Source organism: Drosophila montana, unplaced genomic scaffold (genome assembly GCF_035044405.1).
Source record: "Drosophila montana isolate Dmon_TW-CO22-7 unplaced genomic scaffold, ASM3504440v1 contig_2583_1, whole genome shotgun sequence".
Classification (NCBI taxonomy): Eukaryota; Metazoa; Arthropoda; class Insecta; order Diptera; family Drosophilidae; genus Drosophila; species Drosophila montana.
In genome coordinates, this window is record NW_026997446.1 from 169,720 (window position 1) to 189,987 (window position 20,268).

The window sequence follows — 20,268 nt, forward strand, 5'->3', positions numbered from 1 at the left end:
CCAATTCGTAGCCCGAGAGATACAAATGCATTTGGCCAAAAGAAGTTCGTTAACGAAGCGCAGCAAGAAATTATAAATAAATTTTCTTACAATTTTACAATTGGGTTTTTTCGTGGCTTTGTTTGCGTTTGTTTGTGTTTGCAAAGTCAAAGCTAAAGTTAAATTTGCCGTTGCCGTCAAGTGTTTTTTGTTTGGCTTGGCTGTGCCTTTTATTCGTGCGACGTGCGCCCCAGCGAACGGTTGTTGCTTTGTCTTTTTGTATCTTTGTATCTTTGTATCTGACGGATACGCGAGACCCGCGCGCGCGCGCTCGACTGTGTGTGTGTGTGTGTGTGTGTGAGCTTTGAGTGTAAACTGCTGTGCGTGTGAAGAAAGAGCAATATTTATAAAATAAAAAAAATGTTGTTGGTGGCGAAATAACGCCAACAGCAGCAAGAGCAGCAAATAGTTTTTCCAGTGCAAAAAAAACCGAAACCGAAACCGAAACCGAAAAGCTTATTACATAAAACGCAATTGTGTTAAATATATATATCACAACAGATCGCACGCTGTTTAAGCCAAATGCAAATGCCTTGAATTTTGGCCAAAGTGCGCACACACAGAGAGAGTGAAAGAGAGAGGGAGAGGGAGAGTCTCAGTTGGATATCAGCTTGTTGTTTGGCCCTCAATGGTAGGTAAAATAAATTGTTCATCATCCTCTTCTGCTCCAGTTGCATCCAGCTCCAGCTTCGGATCGAGCTGCAGCTCTTATACAATGCGTGCTCCACATTTGATGGCCTGTTATGCAATAATTGTCGCGCTTAATGATGTATCGATGCTGCTGCTGCTGCTGCTGCTGCTGGTCTGGTCTGGCCATTAACATATTCAATGCCTAATCGCAAATGGCAGAAGACGAGGCCAACAGCCAACAGCCAACAGCGAGAAAGCATTGGCCTTAATTTGACGACGACCAAATGGGCCTCTGCCTGGTCAGGCACTTGCCAATTGAGCTGCCGGATTGGGCCAAGATTGAGCAGCTGCCAGTCTGGACAGAAATAGAGCTGAGCAAAGCTCGACATGCGCGCAGCTCAGTCAACAAAATGTTTTCCGATTGGATTTTTTCTGATCGGGTTTCAAGTCCAGACTAGAAATGCCATTCCTGGAAATGCTTAAATTGAATTAAATTCTAGACTTAAGCCGCTTAAAACGGGCAGCTTATTAAAAACCAAAATATGAGATTGAATTACTGCAATAAAATGATTTAGCTGAAGAAAAGAAGTAAATAACTGACAAATAGCTTGCAGATTGACAGATATGTATGGGAATTGTGAAGTCTGAAGTTGTTATATGGAAATATATGGGAATTGTGAAGTCTGAAGTTGATATATGGGATATAATGAGGTTAGAACTTTTAAATACCTAGGGAGTATCCAATACCAAAAAGGAATCTATGCAAAGTTGAAGCTTTAAAACTGAGCGACAAGTTTGCATATGGAGATATGCAGACGGACAGTTCTCCAGCTATATAGACTGGGCTGATACTGATTAATATATATTATATATATATCTAAATTTACACATTTCATGCTTATAAATAATATATATAATATATGTCTATATATAACACTCCCAACCAGATTATATTGATTGCAAAATGTGGCATATTTCCAGTTTAATCAGTTTTAGTTTGGGAACATGTGCCTGGAAGGGCTCAAAAGTTGTCTTAAAATAACTGAAAATAATTATGATTATATCTAGCTTTGGTCAGCTTAAAATTGAAATCTATTAAATGCCATTATATGAGTTTCGAGATATTTTATTCATGAATACAAAGTTTGCATCGATTGCTGCAATCGATAAATTTGAAAAGTGCCAGCGACAAAAACTTGTTGTCGTAAATGCTGTGTGTGTGTGTGTGTGTGTTGTGTGTGTGTGTGTGAAAAGACACTTGACTAGCATTGCAGAGCCACCCGCTCAGCTTGGCTGGCAGCACATTCTTGGAAAATCTTGGAAGCCAAGCCGAGCTCGGCTAGCTGAAATGCTCGTGTCGCTCGCATGTGTGTGTGTGTGTGTGTGTGTGTGTGAGTGTGGCTGCGATTGCTTGCACATCATTTGGCCCGCTGGCGTTGCGGGCTTTTACAATGTTGTGTGTGTAATTCATTTGCATTGTTTAACCGTGCACCGTTTTCTTCTTTAGCCGCAATAAAAAGAGAAATAGTAGAAAAAACAAAAAGCACAGCTTGGAGCAAAAACGATTTACATAAAATTTATTGCTGCCACATTACAAAGCAGTTAGTTAGTTAATGTTGCAATTGTTGTTGCTGCTGTTGCTGCTGCTTAATTGTGTGAGAAGTTAGCCAGGCATTTGGCCAGTTGGCCGGCACATCACGTATACGCCACGTGGCGAGCCTTGAACTCGGCTAACATTTGCAAACCGGGATGCCAGCCGGTTCCAAAATCATCTTGGTATGTCGCCAAGCGACAATAAGCAATCGATACTTGTATTAATTACGTTTGGATTTTCATTAATTATTATTTATATAATATTTTATTTGCTGTGGAAAAGAGCAGGGGGAACGGCTGAAGGTAGCCTACGAGCTAATTGGCTGGCAATTGTTTTACTAAACTAAGAGAGAAGTTGCTAAGAAAAAGCAGCTGCTGTTAATCGATATTTATCGATATCGGGAAAAAGGGGCCTTACTTGATATATGCACATTTTTTTTAAATATTTTGTTGGCTGGCTCGAGATCCGGGTTTGTTAAAATAAAAAGTTGAAAACAATTCAATTTAATATTTCGCTTCCAATGAATTTTTTATTTATTTAAATATATCAAGTTAGGGCGCCTCCCTTGAAGAAGCGCACGTATCTTTAACTGAGCCGAAAATGCTTTCAATTACAGGGTATCAAAATTGCGTTAAATGTGCGATCAACTGTTGATCGGGCTGCCTAATCGCCAATGTTGGCCGTTTGCAGTTGGCCGAATTCGCATGAGTTTTAGTTTTTGATTTTGGGTTTGGTTTTGGTTGTATTTCTGTTTTTATTTGATTTGTTTGTTTTTTGTTTGTTGTTTTTAAAGGAGGCAGCAATAATCAAGGCGATCAATCAAAGCACCTTCAATGGGCTGTTACCGTAGCGAATTGTGCAAGGTAATGGTAATCAAATCTAGCTATATATAAAGTCTTATATATAGTATGTGTATGCCTTGTGATGAGCATCTGCCCAGATAACTGAACTTCTGCTCGTTGTATTTGTTGCCCTTGTAACGAATATTCGAATATTTGAAACAGACACAAAAAGCTGGCCAGCCGATATGTTAATGTCGTATTGTCCGCAGACCGCGAGCTTCTCCAGCTGCTGATCGGAGGATTGTTTGGCATCGGTAGCCGAATCGCTTTGTTGTCTTTGTCTTTGCCGAGCTGATGGCATTTAAGTCAATCGATCGATGGATCGTTGAATCGTTGGATCGATTGATGCTTGATGTGGCTGCGTTTAATGGAATCTTAATGAATTATTAGTTTTGTGGCGGCCTTTCAAGCTGACAAGCTCTAAATGTTAACAAAAAAAAAACGCAAATTAATAAAAATTAATAAATAAACAAAAACCAGCGGAAGTGACATTTGTTAAGTCTTCAAAACGTGCCTCTGTTGTTTGACAAAGACAATCTGAATGTAATCCCATGATATCCGCTTGTTAACGAAATGATTTTGTTTATATTTATTTAAGTGCAATTAACTTGTTATTTCTCAACAACTTATTGACCAAGGTTGAAGTTAACCCTGCTCTTTGCTTGTTTAACAACTTTGTTTTGGCGAATTTCTTTATTTGAAATTGAAATTTGCACATTTAATTTTGATTAATGATTTCATTAGGAAACTGAAACCAAAAATTTTTATGATATATTTTCGTTTCGGTTTTAATTTAATATTAATTGCGTGTGTCAACTGTGAAACAAATCTAACAATCAGTTAATTTTGTCACGCCAACAGAAAGATGCTCGCGGCGGTTTCCAATTGCCAATATTCATTTTATTTATTTGTTCAAGATCTCGCATATATTTTTGTTTTTTTTTAATTTATGTTTTATTAGCGCGCTTTGGTGTAGCTGTTTCATTTTAAATATACTTTTTACTGTCATCTAGTCTGAGTTCGACTTGGAGCAGGTTTTTGTTTTTTTTTTTACTCTTGTTTTTGGGCGAGCGATCAACTTTTGTATACCCTGAAGCCATTGAAAATGCGTAAAGAGGGTATCATGTTTTTCGGCAGGTGTGTGTAATAGGAAGAAGAAAGCATAAAGTACATATACAATCTTGATCCTTAGCTGAGTCGATCCAGCTGTGTCCTGTCCATCTATCTGTCTCTATTTGTCGCTCTAGACTTGAGATTTCAAATATAGTAGTATACATACTTTTTTCGATAATTTCTCACATTATCATAATATCTATAAGACTTGATTTTGAGAACTGGTTCATTAGGCATAACTTGAAAATTATAAGAGCTGGATAAATCAAACTTGGCATGTATTTTATGACAAATATCTTATGCCAAAATGTATACATATATCTTCAGGAAACCTTCCCCATTTTCCACAAACTAGATCAAAGTTGTTTATATTAAAAGATAAAGCCTTCTGCTTTTGCATATACACACAGTTCAATGCCATATTAAAGCCCTGAGGATTTCATAAAGATCGGGCTATAAACAACAAAGTTAATGAAGAATACATTGATCAGACAAAGCGAAGGGGTCCGGGGAAGAAGAAGCATAAGGTATATGTGTGTGTGAGTGTGTGTATCTATAGAAAGATATTCGAATGTTTGCACTGTCTGGGTATAGGGTATCTGCTAGTCTGGCTTGCCCGACTAGAGCACTGTTGATTGTTTCCTTTATTTTTTTTGCGCGCGATTAACTTTTTTCTTTTTCTCATTTAACTGATTTGCTGCCCGGTTTGCCTGTGTGTGTGTGCGTGTGTGTGTGCGTGTGTGTGTGTTTTCGATATTGATTTTTCGTATTAAGCGCATTTCTGCGTACCGTTTTTTCAAGGCCAATAATCGAGGGGTGGGGGACAGGGGGACAGGGGGACAGTCAGTCGGGCTGGTCAAGCTGGTCCAGCTAACAAGTTTTCTTGCTGTTGATCAATTAAATGAAATTTCAGCTGTTGTTGTTGTTGTTGTTGTTGTCGCTTTAATAGCGTTGAAATATGTGTGCAAAAGTCCAAGTGTCAACTGCGTCGCCAGCTGCAGCTCCGGCCGCGGCGCAGCCCCATCTTTGGCCTAATCAATTGAGCTGGGGAGGAGGGGGAGTCTTGGAGTGAGATGATTAAGCCATGTTTGCACTTATGTAAGTGCTGTACGATAACGGGCGGCGGCCATAAGTCGTCTCAAGTGTCGTCATCTGGCGTTTCAACATTTTTCTTTCATTTCTCTCTTTTATTTTTACCTGTGTATTGTTGCCGGCGCGCAGTTCCGCCAATTAGCGACGCTTCCGCTGCCGTCGTCCGGCAGACCAAAAATTTCTCAGCTCTGGCTTTTCCTCTTAGCTTTTCTTATGTTGTTGTTGTCGCCAGAGCCTAACGGCATGCCATTTTCTTTTGATGAACAACGAAAATTGTGGGACTGTAGCTGTTGCTGCTGTTGCTGCTGTTGCTGCAGTTGTGTTACGACAAATTAAATAATTTGCAATTTGCATAAATTATAGGGCCAGCCAAAAAAAAAAAGCCATCAAACATTGCGCCCTCGGTTACGCGTCAAAAGCTTACAAATTAGTGCGATATTTCGCAAATCGACGCCAACAAACTTCCGAACTACCAAAAAAAACAAAAACAAAATACAAAATACAAACAACAATATCGAAAACAAACTTTCCAAAAATGTCGCGCATGCGCTCGGAATGCAAAAAAAAAACAAACACACACACAGAAAGAAATAAACAAGGCCTTGCAGACAAATACACACACAGATACAACAAATGGCCAAGTGTGGCTCAGCTTGAGGTTTTTTTTGGGATTTTTTTACTCGTATATTATGTAAGTTGAGAACCGCGCTCGCCAAACAGCCAACCAGCCAACCAGCCAAGCAAATTGATGGCCCAGTCATGGCTGGGTCTCCCCCCACCCCCCCCCCCCCCCCCCCCCCCTCCACAAAGACCACAGAGTTAGACTCGGCTGCAGGTATTTTTTTCCAAGCGCTTCTCACGCTTGTCAGAAAATGTCAAAAGTGACGCCGCTGCACATTAAAGACAAGCGAACTACAACTAGAGAAAAGCTAGAGGCACCGAAGCCTGAATGCTCTTTCAATGGAATTTGGAGAAGAACAACAAAATAGTCTAAGGTTATCTTCAACTCTAGTGGGAAGAAGAAAGCGACACGTTTATAAATATAGATAGACAAACGGAGTAGGTTATATATTTCTATACTTAATATAGCTTTTATGGTCTCTTAGATCAACCCATTTATAAATACAGATACAGATATATATATATATTATTATATACGTATATTTCTAACTTTATATAGCTTTTATAGTCCATAGGTCGACCCTTTTATAAATACAGATAGACAAACGGAGTTGGTTTTATATTTCTATACTTTATATAGCTTTAATTCATCCTTAGATCAACTCTTTTATAAATATAGATAGACGTATAGACAGACGGATTTATATATCTTTCTATACTTAATATAGCTTTTAAAGTCTCTCAGATCGAGCCTTTTATAAATACAGATAGACGAATAGACAGAAAATAAGGCTATATATTTATATACCTTATAACGTAGGAAATGCTTTGCCTATTACCTCCATTAGCCCTAAGCCCCTTTATCCTTTACACTCCACCCCCTGCCTCCTGTGTCCATTCTATAGCTCCATCATGTGCTATATGCCTGTTTTTTCAGTTACAAGTCGCATTTTATATTCATGCAGCTCTTTCGAATACTCTACCTTTAATAAGACGCGCAATTTTTTGCTGAAATTTCGACGCACGCTTAAAAGCTTTGCCTCTGACAATAGTTGCAACAGGCAGAGGGGGGGGCATAATTGGGCGGGTGGAAGATGGGGGTATGGGGGGGGGGGCAGGCGCCATGGTCAACGAAAAGGTGAAAGACAAGCTGCAAATGGACGGACACAGTGGCTCTGTGCTGTGTCATCTTGGAGGCGCCTCTTTGTTGTCAGCTGCCTGAAAATGAGTTTTTGGTTGCCGCAGCTGCTGCCCCCGCGCCCCTCCCTTGCCTGGCTGGGATAGTTCGGCTCGTCTGCCTGGCTGTGGTTGACCTTTAACGTCGCCTTCACTTGAGCGAGCGGCAGCTAAAGACAAATCTGCATATTCATTCATTTTGTGGCAGACAAAAGTTGGCTCTGGAACCTCGACTGGAGCTGGGATTGTGGCTGTTCCCGGTACCTTAAAATTAGTTGGAAATGCGAGGGAGGCGAGCGAAACAATTTACGATTATTTGTCTGCCGCCAGACTTAAGACGATGTTAATCGTTGTGTTGTCCACGGCAGCCGGCAGCCATAAATTTCAAGAAAATGTCAAGGATTTGCCCAGAAGAGAAAGAGAGGCTGCTGCCCGCACAATAAAATGCAATCAGCGATCCGCTAATCGCTCAACCGGGTCGCTGCGACTTGGAGGCCGCGTTGACACGTTAATTGGAGTTAGCCCAAAAAAAAAATCGTGAGCAAGGTCGCCTTTTAAAATGGTTTCTTTCTTTTACGCGCCGGCTGTCAGTCACATTAAAGAGTCAAATAAATAAAATCGAAAAAAAATAAATCAATTTGCATAAATAAATTCTATTGCTGATTGGATCTGCCATTGAATTATTGTTTTTTAATGGCATTTCGAGCGTTTGGCTTGTTTTGTTTAATTCTTTTTTTTTTGCTTCTTCCTGCTCTTTGCTGGCGCTGTGTTAATTTGACAGTCGCTGTCAAATGATTGATGCGAAGTTATGCGTATGAAATGGCTTTGGATGTGCCTTGCCTTAGAACTGCGCACAGAAACTGGGTCAAGACAGCGGCTAGATAGAGAGAGATATAGAGATATAGAAGAACAAGATAATCATAATATATATCCTGATCTGACGTCAGTCGCAAAGTGCGAGTGGGTTTAAAATTTGATTAGCTTCAATCTGCCGGCATCCGGCGCATGACTCAGGCCCGAAGCTCGCGCGGCTTCGACTCGCCTCGCCTCTGTAAATGAAGAGATCCACATATGGAGGCTGCGGCTGATGATTTTGTAATTTAAGTTAATGAATCGCTGTGTTTGGCGTCAATTAAATGTCGTTTCCACTTGAATTTTGTTTAATTTTTTTCTCGCTTTTTTCTTTTTCGTTTTAGCCATGTGCCTGCTGCCATAAAAAAAAGCCGCGCTTCCTAATTGAAAAGCTGCCAGCTAAATGGACGCGTAGCACGCGGCAAACTCTGTGCGTGTGTGTCTGAGAGAGAGAGAGACAGAGAGAAGGAGAGCGAGAGAGAAAGCCAGACGCAGTGCAGTTTTTGGACATCAGCGCGTGTTGGCAAGAAAGCAGCCAAAACAAACGAGCTAACAAAAATCTCTGGCCAAAATGTGCAGCTCCACAAAAATGGTTTACAGTTATAGAATTTTATGGCTTTCCGGCGTTTTTCTAGGTGAGTTGCTGCGGCCCCAATAACAATAACAAGAGAGAGACAGCAGAATTGAATGCCAAGTGCGTCGATTAGACGATAACTTTGTGGCCGAATCGATGGCACGCGTGAGCCACATAATAAGTATTCAAATAAGTGTAAGAAAACGAAAGAAGGAGTTTATTGAATACCGAACATTGAATACCCTTACAGACAAATGGCTAAAGGAGTTTTAGATGTGTGTCGATAAGATTTCAAGATAATTCGAAAAACAGATAAACTTTCCGTCTTAGTAGTTTTTGCTATTAAATAAGATTTTTCTAATATTTGGGAAGTAAAGGGAATGCTTCATAATAATAAAAAGAAATAAATAAATAATTATAAATGCCGAGCTTGGTCAAAATATCCTAAAAAACGAAGAAGCTTTTTATCGATTGTTCCTATTTCCGATTTCCTATGCCAGATATAATGATATAATAATCCAAGTCACATATATCAGGAAAAAGTTATAATACTCTTCGGTATGTCTTTAAAAAGAAGTTAAAACTTCACTTTTAGTAGATAGGTAACTACTGAAGCTAAAATCCAATTGAATTCTTAGCCTTAAGCTTTGACCTATTTCCACACAACAAGTTGGCGTTAGTAGGAATATGTATACCCTTTAATGAGATCTATGGACTTACATTTTATTATACCATGAACCCATTGAAAATGGGTAAAAAGGGTATTATGTATTTGTGCAAATGTATGTAACAGACAGAAAGAAGCATATATATATTCTTGATCAACAGCCGAGTCGATTTCCGTCTGTCCGTCTGTCTGTCCGTATGTATGAACGCAAGGATCTCAGTACCTATAAGAGCTAGAGACTTGAAATTATAGCTGTAGGTCTTCCTAGTGCCAGCGCAGATCGAGTTTGTTTCCGATAGTCGATAAGAAATCGATATCGAAATCCTGTTTTTTGAGCAAATTGGGTAAATAATATGAGCTAGAGTCATCAAACTTGACATGTAGCTTCTAGAATAGTATATATATATCAAGTATCTTTCATTTTGTACCTATCGCCTGTTGGAAGAAGAGGGTTTAGGGTATCCCCTAGTCGGGAGCTCTCGACTCTCTTACTAGTTATTATTATTATTAATTATTATTGAATGGCAGCTCCGCTATTGCTGGCCGCCACCGATGCTCAGGAGCCAGCCAGTCCAGTATTTCAGAACCACAAGACGAAGGAATGGACGAATTTAGATAATATAACATTCTCATTCGATTGTAAGCGGCGTTCGGTGGGCTTCTATGCGGACATGGAGTACAATTGTCAGGTGAGTGCAGCACTTGTGCGAGAAAGAGAAAGAACGAGAGATTGGAGCTTGAAAGCTTTTACCAACCCCGCCTAAAAGTATGCAACACAAAGAAAGAAGCCCCGATGGAATACAACCTACTATGAGAAAGCTATAAGATCAAATACGGAATATAGAAATTAATGATTTCTTGATTTCAGATATTTCACATGTGCGACGAGGAGGGCAATCGAATACCGCATTTGTGCGCCAATGAGACGAGCTTTAATCAGGAGTACAGAATATGTGATTGGGACTACAATTTCAACTGCACAGAATCGCCGGTGCGTTAAAGTTCAATCAAACCTAATCAGAATATAGATATTTATTCTAAAATCTTTTGATCGTTTTTGTAGAAATGGTTCTATCTGAACGAGCTGACGTATGCAACGGATCCGCCAGACGAAGACGACGAGGACTATTGAGTGCAAATCAATTAATATTTATTGTCTTTGAGCAGCGACAAACAACTAATTAAATTAAATGGAGCAAGAGGACGATTCGAAGAGGAATGAAGAGAGAGAGAGAGAGAGGAACACGGTCCGTGTTAATTAACTAATTTAAGAGATTTGTTGACGATTTTGTTGAGTTTCCTTTTGTACAATTGAATGTAGTCTAATTTCGAGAATCGACGCCGATGTCGCCGTGTCGTGTATGTAAATAATGTAAATAGAAGGCCGCCACAAACTAACAGCATTCCCGAGCCGAGGCCGCGGTAATTTACAAATAATTTTCTTGTTTGTAAGCAAATGGATAGAAAACACAAAACAAAAACAAAATCGAAATTAAGCTGCGCCCATGAAATGTTCGTTCCGAATCCGCAATTGCGCTTGATGTGACAAAATGTTTTGAACCTATTAAACAAAATATCGAAATAACATTAGATTGTATTTTTTTGTGGGAATGGGAGTCACCGACGAGGCGACAACCCGGATGAGTCAAGTTCAATGACGAAACAAAAAGGGTATCGAGCGAAAAACTGCCCAGAGTAGAAAAACAGGGCAGGTGACAGTGCGTGAAATTGCAGCTGGCCGGGTTAACATTTGATAAAATGGCAATGGGCCGAGTTTCACACAGTTAGTACAAAAGCTAAGCTACAACTGGCCACAACCAACCAATTATCTAGGCGGGTTTTATTTAATAGTGATAATATCTTAAACAATATATATATACGATGGCCCACAAATCCTGTTGCCTGCTGCTGCTGCTTAGCTGCCTCTTTGTGGTAAGTTTAATAAAACCGAGCTTGACTTTATTTAAAACTAAACTTTAGCTGACTTTACAGATGGCTGCCGCTCAGTATTACACGCAATACAATCCATATAACACGCCCAGTCCCACATTTTCCAGCCTGAATGGTTATTATTATTCGACAACATCTCCCTACTACTATCCCACGGCCAGTACTTATTTGAATGATGTCCGGATACGCATTTGGCCCTATGTCATTGGACAGTATCTGTATCCGACTTACTACAACAACAACAACTACAATCCATATGCCTCGCTGAGCACACCCAACTGGCAGAGCTACTATTCGAGTGTCTATCAAAATAACTGGGGTAAAAAATAGTTTCTTAACTTATCAAATAGTTTTAAGTTGTTCAATAAAAGTTAAATAGATTTATGTTAACGAGCTTTTTAACTGTGATTTGGGCTGATTTTAGTAGGTAGCAGCAATTTATTGAGGTATAAAGGAGTGTGCTCTATTGGGGAGTCCAACTAGGAGATATCCTGTATCCAGTGATAAGCTGCCTTTACAAACATTCCAGCTTCCTTCTATATAAATATATATAAGCACACAGATCATGCATGGGCTATGCATCTCACCCTTGCCCCAAACAATGCATTACATACACAATAGATGATTGCGTTCGGAGCTTAAAGTCCGATCATTAACACATTTTCAGGGAATAAATATGGGGTTCAATAGTGTGAGTATAACAAAGCGCATGGCTTTATCTTTAGTAATTTGCTATTTTTGCAATGCCGAGAGGAATAATTCATCAAAAAATTATATATATTCTTAATATGTATATCAAGTTTGGCTTATCTGGTTTTTAGAAGCCTTGATGCATCGGCTGTGCTTCTCTCCTTTGCCTCACACAAAACACGGCAAATGCATTAAATGAATTCCTACGGAGCTTATAGTACGATCATTAAAAAATTTTCAGGGAATAATTATAGAGTTTACAAGTGTGTATATACCAAGGCGCATGGCTTTAGCCTGAACAATTTTTATTCCTTTTCAATTCTGAGAGGAATATTTAATAGAGTAGGATTAGAGGAAATTCAAAATTTGATGCAAACTCTTGCATTTTCATCAAATTTTGTCAAATTTTAGAATTTTATCTTTCCCAAATTGGACAGTATTTGGCCGAGCTATGCCACAAAATCATTGAAAAGATTTCACAGGCATGACCGCACCCATTTTTTGTCAAATATTTTAATGTAGCCCCCCGATTTGTTATTCGATTGATTGCCAATCGATACTAGGGACTCGTATGAATTGATAAAGGTATAACATTTCAAAATCAATCATGTTTAAAATGTCTCAAAATCCATTTTTATCAGTGTAATAATGAAATTTTCTGGGTATGGAATATATACTATAACAAAGATTAAAGCTCTTGCTTTTGTAAATTTCTGATCAAGAATATGTGATCGGAAGTGCTTGTCCGTTATATGAATTTTGAATAATTTCGAAAATATATGTGTTATGTTATTTTCTAACAATGTAAGTTGAATGCCAAAGGCAAATCAGAAACTTTCCGGTCATTTTGGTGCACACTGTTACACGGTTAGAACATTTAAATGTAAATGTTATAATCTAATGATGTCATTTTGATAACCAGCCAGCTTAGAGTCATGTCATAGGCGTGAAGACCGTTAGGAAATACGAGTGAAAAAAGGTAATTTTGACGGCTTTTGACACATTTCGAGCAGCCGCACCAAGTCCCCGGCTTGGGCGCACAGACGATGTCGTTGACATCGCGACTTGGGCACACCGCTGGCCATGACATTAGGTCTGGCTGTGCGTTGCGATTGCCACATGTGCCTAACGGATTTCACACACTGCTGCCAAGTTGCCAGTTACCAGTTGGGTTGCATTATGTAAGGGGCAGAAAATGGCCAAGACAAATATTTGGGCAACGCGACGAGCAATGAACTTGACATCCAAGTACAGCTGCATTTCGAGGTAATCATCAGCCAGCAGTTGATTGACTTTTGACCCACATTTGTCGATGCCTTTTGGAAAGGTATAGCTACTAAGCCAAGTTCTAGATAACTGTAACTGTTTTTATGAATGGGCATCAATGGGAATTATGTTTCGGGAATAAAAGAAAAACCGATATGCTCTAGTATAAATATGCTTATCAATACGCACTTTTATCATGCAAAGCAGTTGGTGGGAGAAAAGATCTTTGAAACCAACTGAATGGGCTGCTCAATGGGAGGTAAATAGAGAGAGAGGGGGGAGAGAGAGAGGGAGGGAGAGAGAGGGAGGGAGAGCGAGTGAGGGAGAGAGAGGGAGCCAGTTGGCTTGGAGAAGAAATGGGTCAAAACAAGCAGAAAAGAGCGGGTAAAAGGCAGCCGGCAAATATGATTGGGTTACACACACAAAACAAGAAATGCGCAAGAGAAACAGAAATGCAAAGTCGAACTTTTGATGCTCTTTTTTGTGGTTATTTAAAGTCGATGGCCTTAGAAGCTTGCACTCTCTCTCCCTTTAGTTATTATATTATTATTTTTTGTTTAATAATGAATCACGTAAATAAATAAATAAATAATTTGTGATTATTTGAATGCCGTATTCGATAGCCCGGACTAGGTAAAATAAATAAACTAGGAATATATAATTTGCATATATGTCAAAGTGCATTCGAATTTATCAAGATATATATAAAAGGGCATATCGTATAGGAATAGACGATTGGAATACTAAGAAACCCAAACCAAGTTTTGCAAATCTCAAGGGTATTTGAAGCTCGGTTCATTTTTGTAATATTTAAATTTCGTTTAAAGCATGTTCCACATGACATTCTATAGATCTTATTGTCATCATGGACAAAAGCAGATACATAGTTATTATGCCCCATATTCTGTTGGTGCCACACATGTTGCAATGTAAATACATGAAACGTGAGAGCAACGTTTACTCGAGCAGCAGGGCAATGGGTTGAGAGTCGTGTTGGATTTTTGGCTTGGGTGGCTTGGCTTGGCTTTGGCGCTGGGTGGGTCAAAACACGTCGATCCCCGATGTTGTGACGATGTTGTGACGTCAGCAGCAGCAGCGAGTTTTTGTCACGTTCGCAAAACAGTTTTTTTGTGCTCTGGGCCATGGCACGACTATTCGTAATAGAGTCAACAAGAGCTGAGGAGCTGGAGACGGCATTGAGTCGGCATTTTTGGTGCGAGTCTCTGTCTGCCGCCGTTTATGGGAAAATTGTGAAGAAAGTGTTGAAAACGAAATTGTGACTGAGAGAGAGAGGAGAGAAAGAGAGAGAGAGAGTTAAAGCAGAAGCGCTGGCCACAGCCGAGACTGGTCTGTCGAGAGCAAATTTGCGCTTGGTCCAACTCCAGCTCCAAGTCCAAGTCCAAGTGCAGACTTTACCTGCTGGCTGAGACCGCGACCAGGTGGCAGTCAACGGGCACATCTCAAGCGCTGCAGTCGCGTCAAGAAAAAATTCAATACGACTTGAAATCGCATCTGCTTGGCTTCTTGGGTTTAAGCCAGAGTCAAGTCTTAACAATTTGCGTGTGTGCTGTGTTTGAGTTTCTGTTGCGTGAAAGTCGTTGAAGCATTCAAGCCGTTGCAGTTAGTTAATTCGCAGCCGGAGTTCAATGAAATAATTAAGGATACGTACAAAATATATATAACAACAGCAAATTATTCAGAGAAATTGCCAGGCAGCTGCTACCCGAATCCGATCATCATGCTGGTAAGTAAACAAGATTCGAGATCTGAGGCTATTCTCATGCCTGGCACGCGCTCCGCCGTGGCCGCCTCACCTCAATTCTCAATTCCTGACAAAAGGGCCAACAATGTTGACAAAATGCGTCCGCAATTCTGGCCCATGTTTACAATAATCTTTTCTTTGTTGATTTTGGGCTGTGTTAACTTTCTATTGCCGGCCAGCTCTAGGCAACTCAAAGTGCTCCATTATTAAACGCTTTTTCGCTCGTTTGTGTGTCATGAACTGTGACTTTAACTGCCGCATTACATACATCCATTATTGCCATTAGATAATGCGACACTTGTAAATTGTAATTACATTTATGTATGTATCTGCCGTTGTCGCGTTGCCACGCGCCTTCGTTGCATCAGCTGCTAACGTTGTCAAAGCTGGTTTTATTATTAATTTTATTGTTATTGTCAATGTTTTATGATCACTTGAGTTAGAGGGGATTTTTATATAATTTTATGTGACCGCTTTTTGGGCGTGTGGCCGTCATAAATTCATAAGACTTCAGCTAATGCTGCTTAGTTTATAAGCCCACGCAAATATTCTAAGGCACATAAACCAAAAAAAAAGAAAGAAAATTTAATGAACCCCATAAAAGGGGAAATTCGTGAAATTAAACAGCCTTGCCCACAAAAGTACACATACATATATAACATATTCGCACCCACAAAAAGTGTAATCAGTTTAATTTGTATTATTAAGACTTCATTAGGTTAATTATACCCTGAACCCATTGAAAATGGGTAAAAAGGGTATAATGTATTTGTGCAAATGTATGTAACAGGCAGAAGGAAGCATCTCCGACCCCATAAAGTATATACATTCTTGATCAGCATCAACAGCCGAGTCGATTTCCGTCTGTCCGTCCGTCCGTAGGTCCTCCTAGTCCATGCGCAGATCGAGTATGTTTCCGATATTCGATAACTTGCCCCGTTTCCAAGTAATCGATAAAAATCGATATCGACATCCTGTTTTTTGATCAATTTTGGTAAATAATAAGAGCTAAAATCACCAAACTTGTCATGTAGCTTCTAGATTAGTATATATATATCAAGTATCTTTCATTTTATCGCCTATCGCCTGTTGGAAGAAGAGGGTTCAGGGTATCCCCTAGTCGGGAGCGCCCGACTAGAACCTCTTACTTGTTTTTTTTTGTTGTGTTTATTGTGTCACAGAACTGACAGTGATTCATGGAAATTTTAAATGTGCCCATGGCAAAATATATATATATTCATTATAATTAACTTTAGACTTTTCCCATAGTTAGGCAAATTGCTGGCCGCATTAAATGTAAATAGAACAATCGAGTGTTACACAAGATATTGCGAGGGCTTCTTGCAACAATTGAAAGGTTTCAATATTCAACACTTTCCATTTTAACAAGCCAATTTGAGTCATCATCGCACTCGAGAGTGCTAAAATTTTGGCTAAATGTAAAATAATTTCAGCAAAAAAATTGTTTAACACCAATTCAACGAGATGCTTCTGGCGAAATTTTCTGGCTGGCTGGCTAAATACGTATTTATATACAATAAGTTTTTTTTATTATACAAAATAAGCAAGTCAAAAAAAAAATTTCACCCGGTCTCCTGTGATGTTTATTGGTGAATTTTAATGCGGTTACATCGAACCGAGAAGCGATGTAAATTAAAATATGCTGCAGCGATAAATTTGTGTGCAGTCTAAAAAAAAGACACAAAGTGAAACTAAGCTGGAAAAACTACCTTTGGTCCGTCCAAATATATTTATGTAAATAAAGTTTTATTTGATTTGATGCGCCTTTTCCGTATTGTTTATCGCTCGTGTTTATATATTTAAATAGAAGCGCAAATTGAATACCAATTTCTACGTCTCTTGCATCATAGTAAAAGCCTTTCTTCGGATTTTCTTTTTGTCTAAACAAGCTGCGACTGCAGTTATCTAAATATATGTGGGATTAGCTTATGTTAAATCAAGGCTACCTGGCGGATTTCGCTTTACAGTTACAACTTGAAATTCATCTCCAAGAATTTGGCCGACAAAACTTGACCACGAAAAGAAACAAAAGATTTAATAACAACAGCAGCGAAAATAAACAACAAGTGGAAACGCTTTAAATAAATCTTATTGTATAACACAAAGAGGTTACAAATTATGTCAAGTCAACGGATTCCACTTGACGTGCGAATTCTTTGCGGGGCCAAAACTAATTAAACTGTCTCGGAATCAGTTTTGATTAATTCTTTTGGCTGAGCCATTTGTTTGGATGGAATGAAGCCAACCGTTAGTTCCACATAATTTGCGCAGAACTTTTGTGATGGTAAACGGAACAATTTTTGGCCACGCTCCAGGGAATTTTTTGGGGCCAGCACAATTAGAAATCTCCAACAGATTTTCTATTTATGTGCAGGCAGCTTGCCAATAGCAATATAATTGGTTCTGAAAAGCTAAAAAGGGAAAGCCTCTATGCTTTCAGTTCTTGGGAAATATGTGGGAAATGCAGCCTGAACAACTAATTAGGCGGGCCCCGAAGGGCTATTTAAATATCTCTTAAGTTGTAATAGAAACTTTGGAAATATATAATGATAATTGTTCAGTTCTTATCTGATTACCTAATGCTGCTGCTGGTCGAATTTCACTTTTATGGCGCTGATCAAAACTTTGTGCAACACACCCAAAAACTGAAACAATAATACGAAATTTTTTGAGATTTATGTGGAATTTTTTTCCCTTTTGCCAATTTGCATAGTGCAAATATTAACATACAAATTGCTGCCCACAATTTGGGCAGCAAAAAAAAAAAAACAGCAGCAACAACAATTTAAAAACCACCTATTACTACGAATGTGTTGACACAAATTTGGAAAAAATAACAAACTAAGTTGCTTGACCGCAAGCGCATTACATAAAAGGCGCAAGACTTGCGTCAAAATGGAAATTGCTGCAAGCACAAAATATGGGTCATAAAATATTTTATGTCGTTGGGTTTTCGTAAGTGCATTCTGGAAAGCATTTCACAGCCCAAAACACCTGTTACAGTGCACAGAGTTTGCTCTGTTACAAGTTACTTGAGAGCAGGTTCGCTGCCTAAGTCTTTTGTTTACGCAATTTCCGTATGGCGAATGCGTGTATGATGAAATGCGTTTTAAGCGCCTTTTCATGCAGCCACACAACACACACACACACACACTCACACACACACTCTTAACAATTTCTCTAATACGCTTTGTACTTTCAGTTTCTCACAAAGAGTTCAAGTGCGCGGCGCTCATTGCTGGCTTTGCTGTTGGCTTTGTGCTGTTTGAGCTGCGCGCTGGGCGCCAAAATAAGCAAGAAGGTCGAAAAGCCGCCGTCTAATGGCAATGCAGACAAAGCCGAGCCAGCAGCGGCAGCCGAAGGCAACGATGAGAAGAAAGAAGATGAGGAAGCTGACGATGACGATGACGATAACGATGGGGAGGATGATGATGATGATGATGAGGAGGCCGAGGCGGAGACGGAGGCGGAGAAGCAGTCAACAGCAGATAAGGAAGCTGCAGTAGCTGCCACCACAACCGGCAACAAGAACGAACTGAAGCCAGCTGTTGATCCCACAGATCTCAGCGTTTGGGGCATGGTGCGAACACTTTGGAGCTGGCTGCGCAGCGATCTCAGTGAAAGTCTCTTTGGCGATGATGACGATGACGATAAAAAGCCAGCTGCCGTGGGTGGTGAGTAATATGCGACTGCAACTGATCCATATTTCCCAGCAATTAGCGTGGCGTTGATTGCATTTACGCAATCGGCCGGCCCTTTCAATCATCGATGATTGCGCCTGATTAGCGTCTGATTCTCTAATCAACTTTGATTTCCACTCACTTTCGTTTTCAATGAACGATCAACGCGAAGTCAACTGAAGCGAAGCAACAGAAAAATAAAATAAAAAACAAACAAGACAAACAACAAAGATGCCTAAAAGGTGTTAACGCTCGGCACACAGACATAATTTTTATTTTTTTTTCTGTGACTTCGCTTCAGTTGACTTCGCGTTGATCTACGAGTCCGGCTTGGCCGGGTTTCTCATAGCACAACACTCTGTTGTAATTTCACTTTCGGCACTTTTTTCTAGACTCGCGCGAATTATTATATTTTGAAAAAAAAAAAAGCGCACACGCATCTTTAAATGCTGGGAAAATATTTATTATTAGTTTTGAGTTTCGGGCGCCTATTTTTATGGACTTTCGCATTGCTAAGCGTTCAGCTCTGTTTGTTGATGAAATTATCGCTATAAGCGGATAAAAAAAAAAGCAAGATTAATTTGGCTGCGATGCCAATTCAATAAACATTTTTGAGGTTTTTAGGCTTTTCGGCACTTGAAAAACCAAAGAGTTGGTAGCCGAAGCTCAGTTTTCCTCAATTATGCATTGCAAAAACAAAAGACTTAGGCAACGAACTTCATGGCAATGCAGATTCTTTCAACTTTTCTGGATTCTTTCCTTACAGAGGGCCGCACCTTTGGCAAGATTCGTCGTCTGCAAATGGCTTTGGTTCCCATCATCTTTAAGTTTGGCGTACTCTCCGCCATGGTCGCGTTTTTGGTGGCCATTGGCATGAAGTCCCTGTTCCTGCTTAAGGTTTTGGTCGTAATGAACGCCCTTGCTATTCTGGGCAAATTCCTAACACTGAAGACTAGCCTGTTCGGGCAGTATGAGCACTCGACGCCCAGCTTTAGCTATCCCGGCTGGAATCCACATGCCAAGGAGTCGTGGGGTCCGACAGGCCTGAGTGGATCCCCATCAGGACCGCATCATCCCAGCAAGGAGATTCATTTACACATACACGGCAACGCGCAGACCCAGGCACAGTTGGCCGGCCAAAGCTACAACTATGAGACGCAGGGCGGCTGGGCCAGCCGCAGCGATCCCTACGGTGCCTACCAGCCCACCGGACAGTATAAGGATCAGCACACGGCTGAGGTGCCCAACAATACGGATCCGATGTCGCTGCTGCCCACAAAGTATCCGGCGCGCAGCCTCCTGATTCGCTGAGCGGCTCTGACCTTCGGCCAACGACCACCGTGTAAAATTTTAGTCAGCGACTTTTCGGGTGCGCAGCTTTACATAAATTACTTTTAGAGGAACTAGTTAAAAAGTACGAGAGAATTAAATTAGCTTGCTGTAACTAGGCTTAAGACGATTACTGATAAATTATTTAAATTATTTATTATAAATGTAAAATTAATAATAAAAAAAAAGTAGACAAAAAGAAGGCTGTTTCGGGTAGCTGAAATAATTAGCAACATTGCCTGACAGCTGCTGCGTTTGTGATTGATGTGTGAAGAAAGTCGGCTCCCAGTTCGGGCGCCTGTGATTAATTGGGAATTTGACATGCTGCCACCGCTGCGATTTCATTTTGGGACCTGGCTCAACAATGGGC

General features: G+C 40.0%; 3 protein-coding genes across 3 annotated transcripts; all 3 read left to right on the plus strand.

The window, feature by feature from the left end:
* The first annotated feature begins 483 nt into the window (after positions 1–483).
* On the plus strand, positions 484–10,699 carry ckd (cracked). The gene is made up of 5 exons (XM_064683266.1): positions 484–670; positions 8,304–8,594; positions 9,729–9,889; positions 10,069–10,191; positions 10,264–10,699. The coding sequence occupies exons 2-5, from the start codon at positions 8,531–8,533 to the stop codon at positions 10,330–10,332; spliced, it is 417 nt and encodes a 138-aa protein (XP_064539336.1). The 5' UTR covers positions 484–670; positions 8,304–8,530; the 3' UTR covers positions 10,333–10,699.
* A 382-nt stretch (positions 10,700–11,081) lies between these two features.
* LOC135429051 (uncharacterized) lies at positions 11,082–11,534 on the plus strand. Its single transcript, XM_064683226.1, has 2 exons — positions 11,082–11,132; positions 11,193–11,534. The coding sequence occupies exons 1-2, from the start codon at positions 11,082–11,084 to the stop codon at positions 11,478–11,480; spliced, it is 339 nt and encodes a 112-aa protein (XP_064539296.1). The 3' UTR covers positions 11,481–11,534.
* A 3,310-nt stretch (positions 11,535–14,844) lies between these two features.
* LOC135429052 (uncharacterized) lies at positions 14,845–19,906 on the plus strand. The gene is made up of 3 exons (XM_064683227.1): positions 14,845–14,850; positions 18,092–18,560; positions 19,336–19,906. The coding sequence occupies exons 1-3, from the start codon at positions 14,845–14,847 to the stop codon at positions 19,878–19,880; spliced, it is 1,020 nt and encodes a 339-aa protein (XP_064539297.1). The 3' UTR covers positions 19,881–19,906.
* The last annotated feature ends 362 nt before the right edge of the window (positions 19,907–20,268 follow it).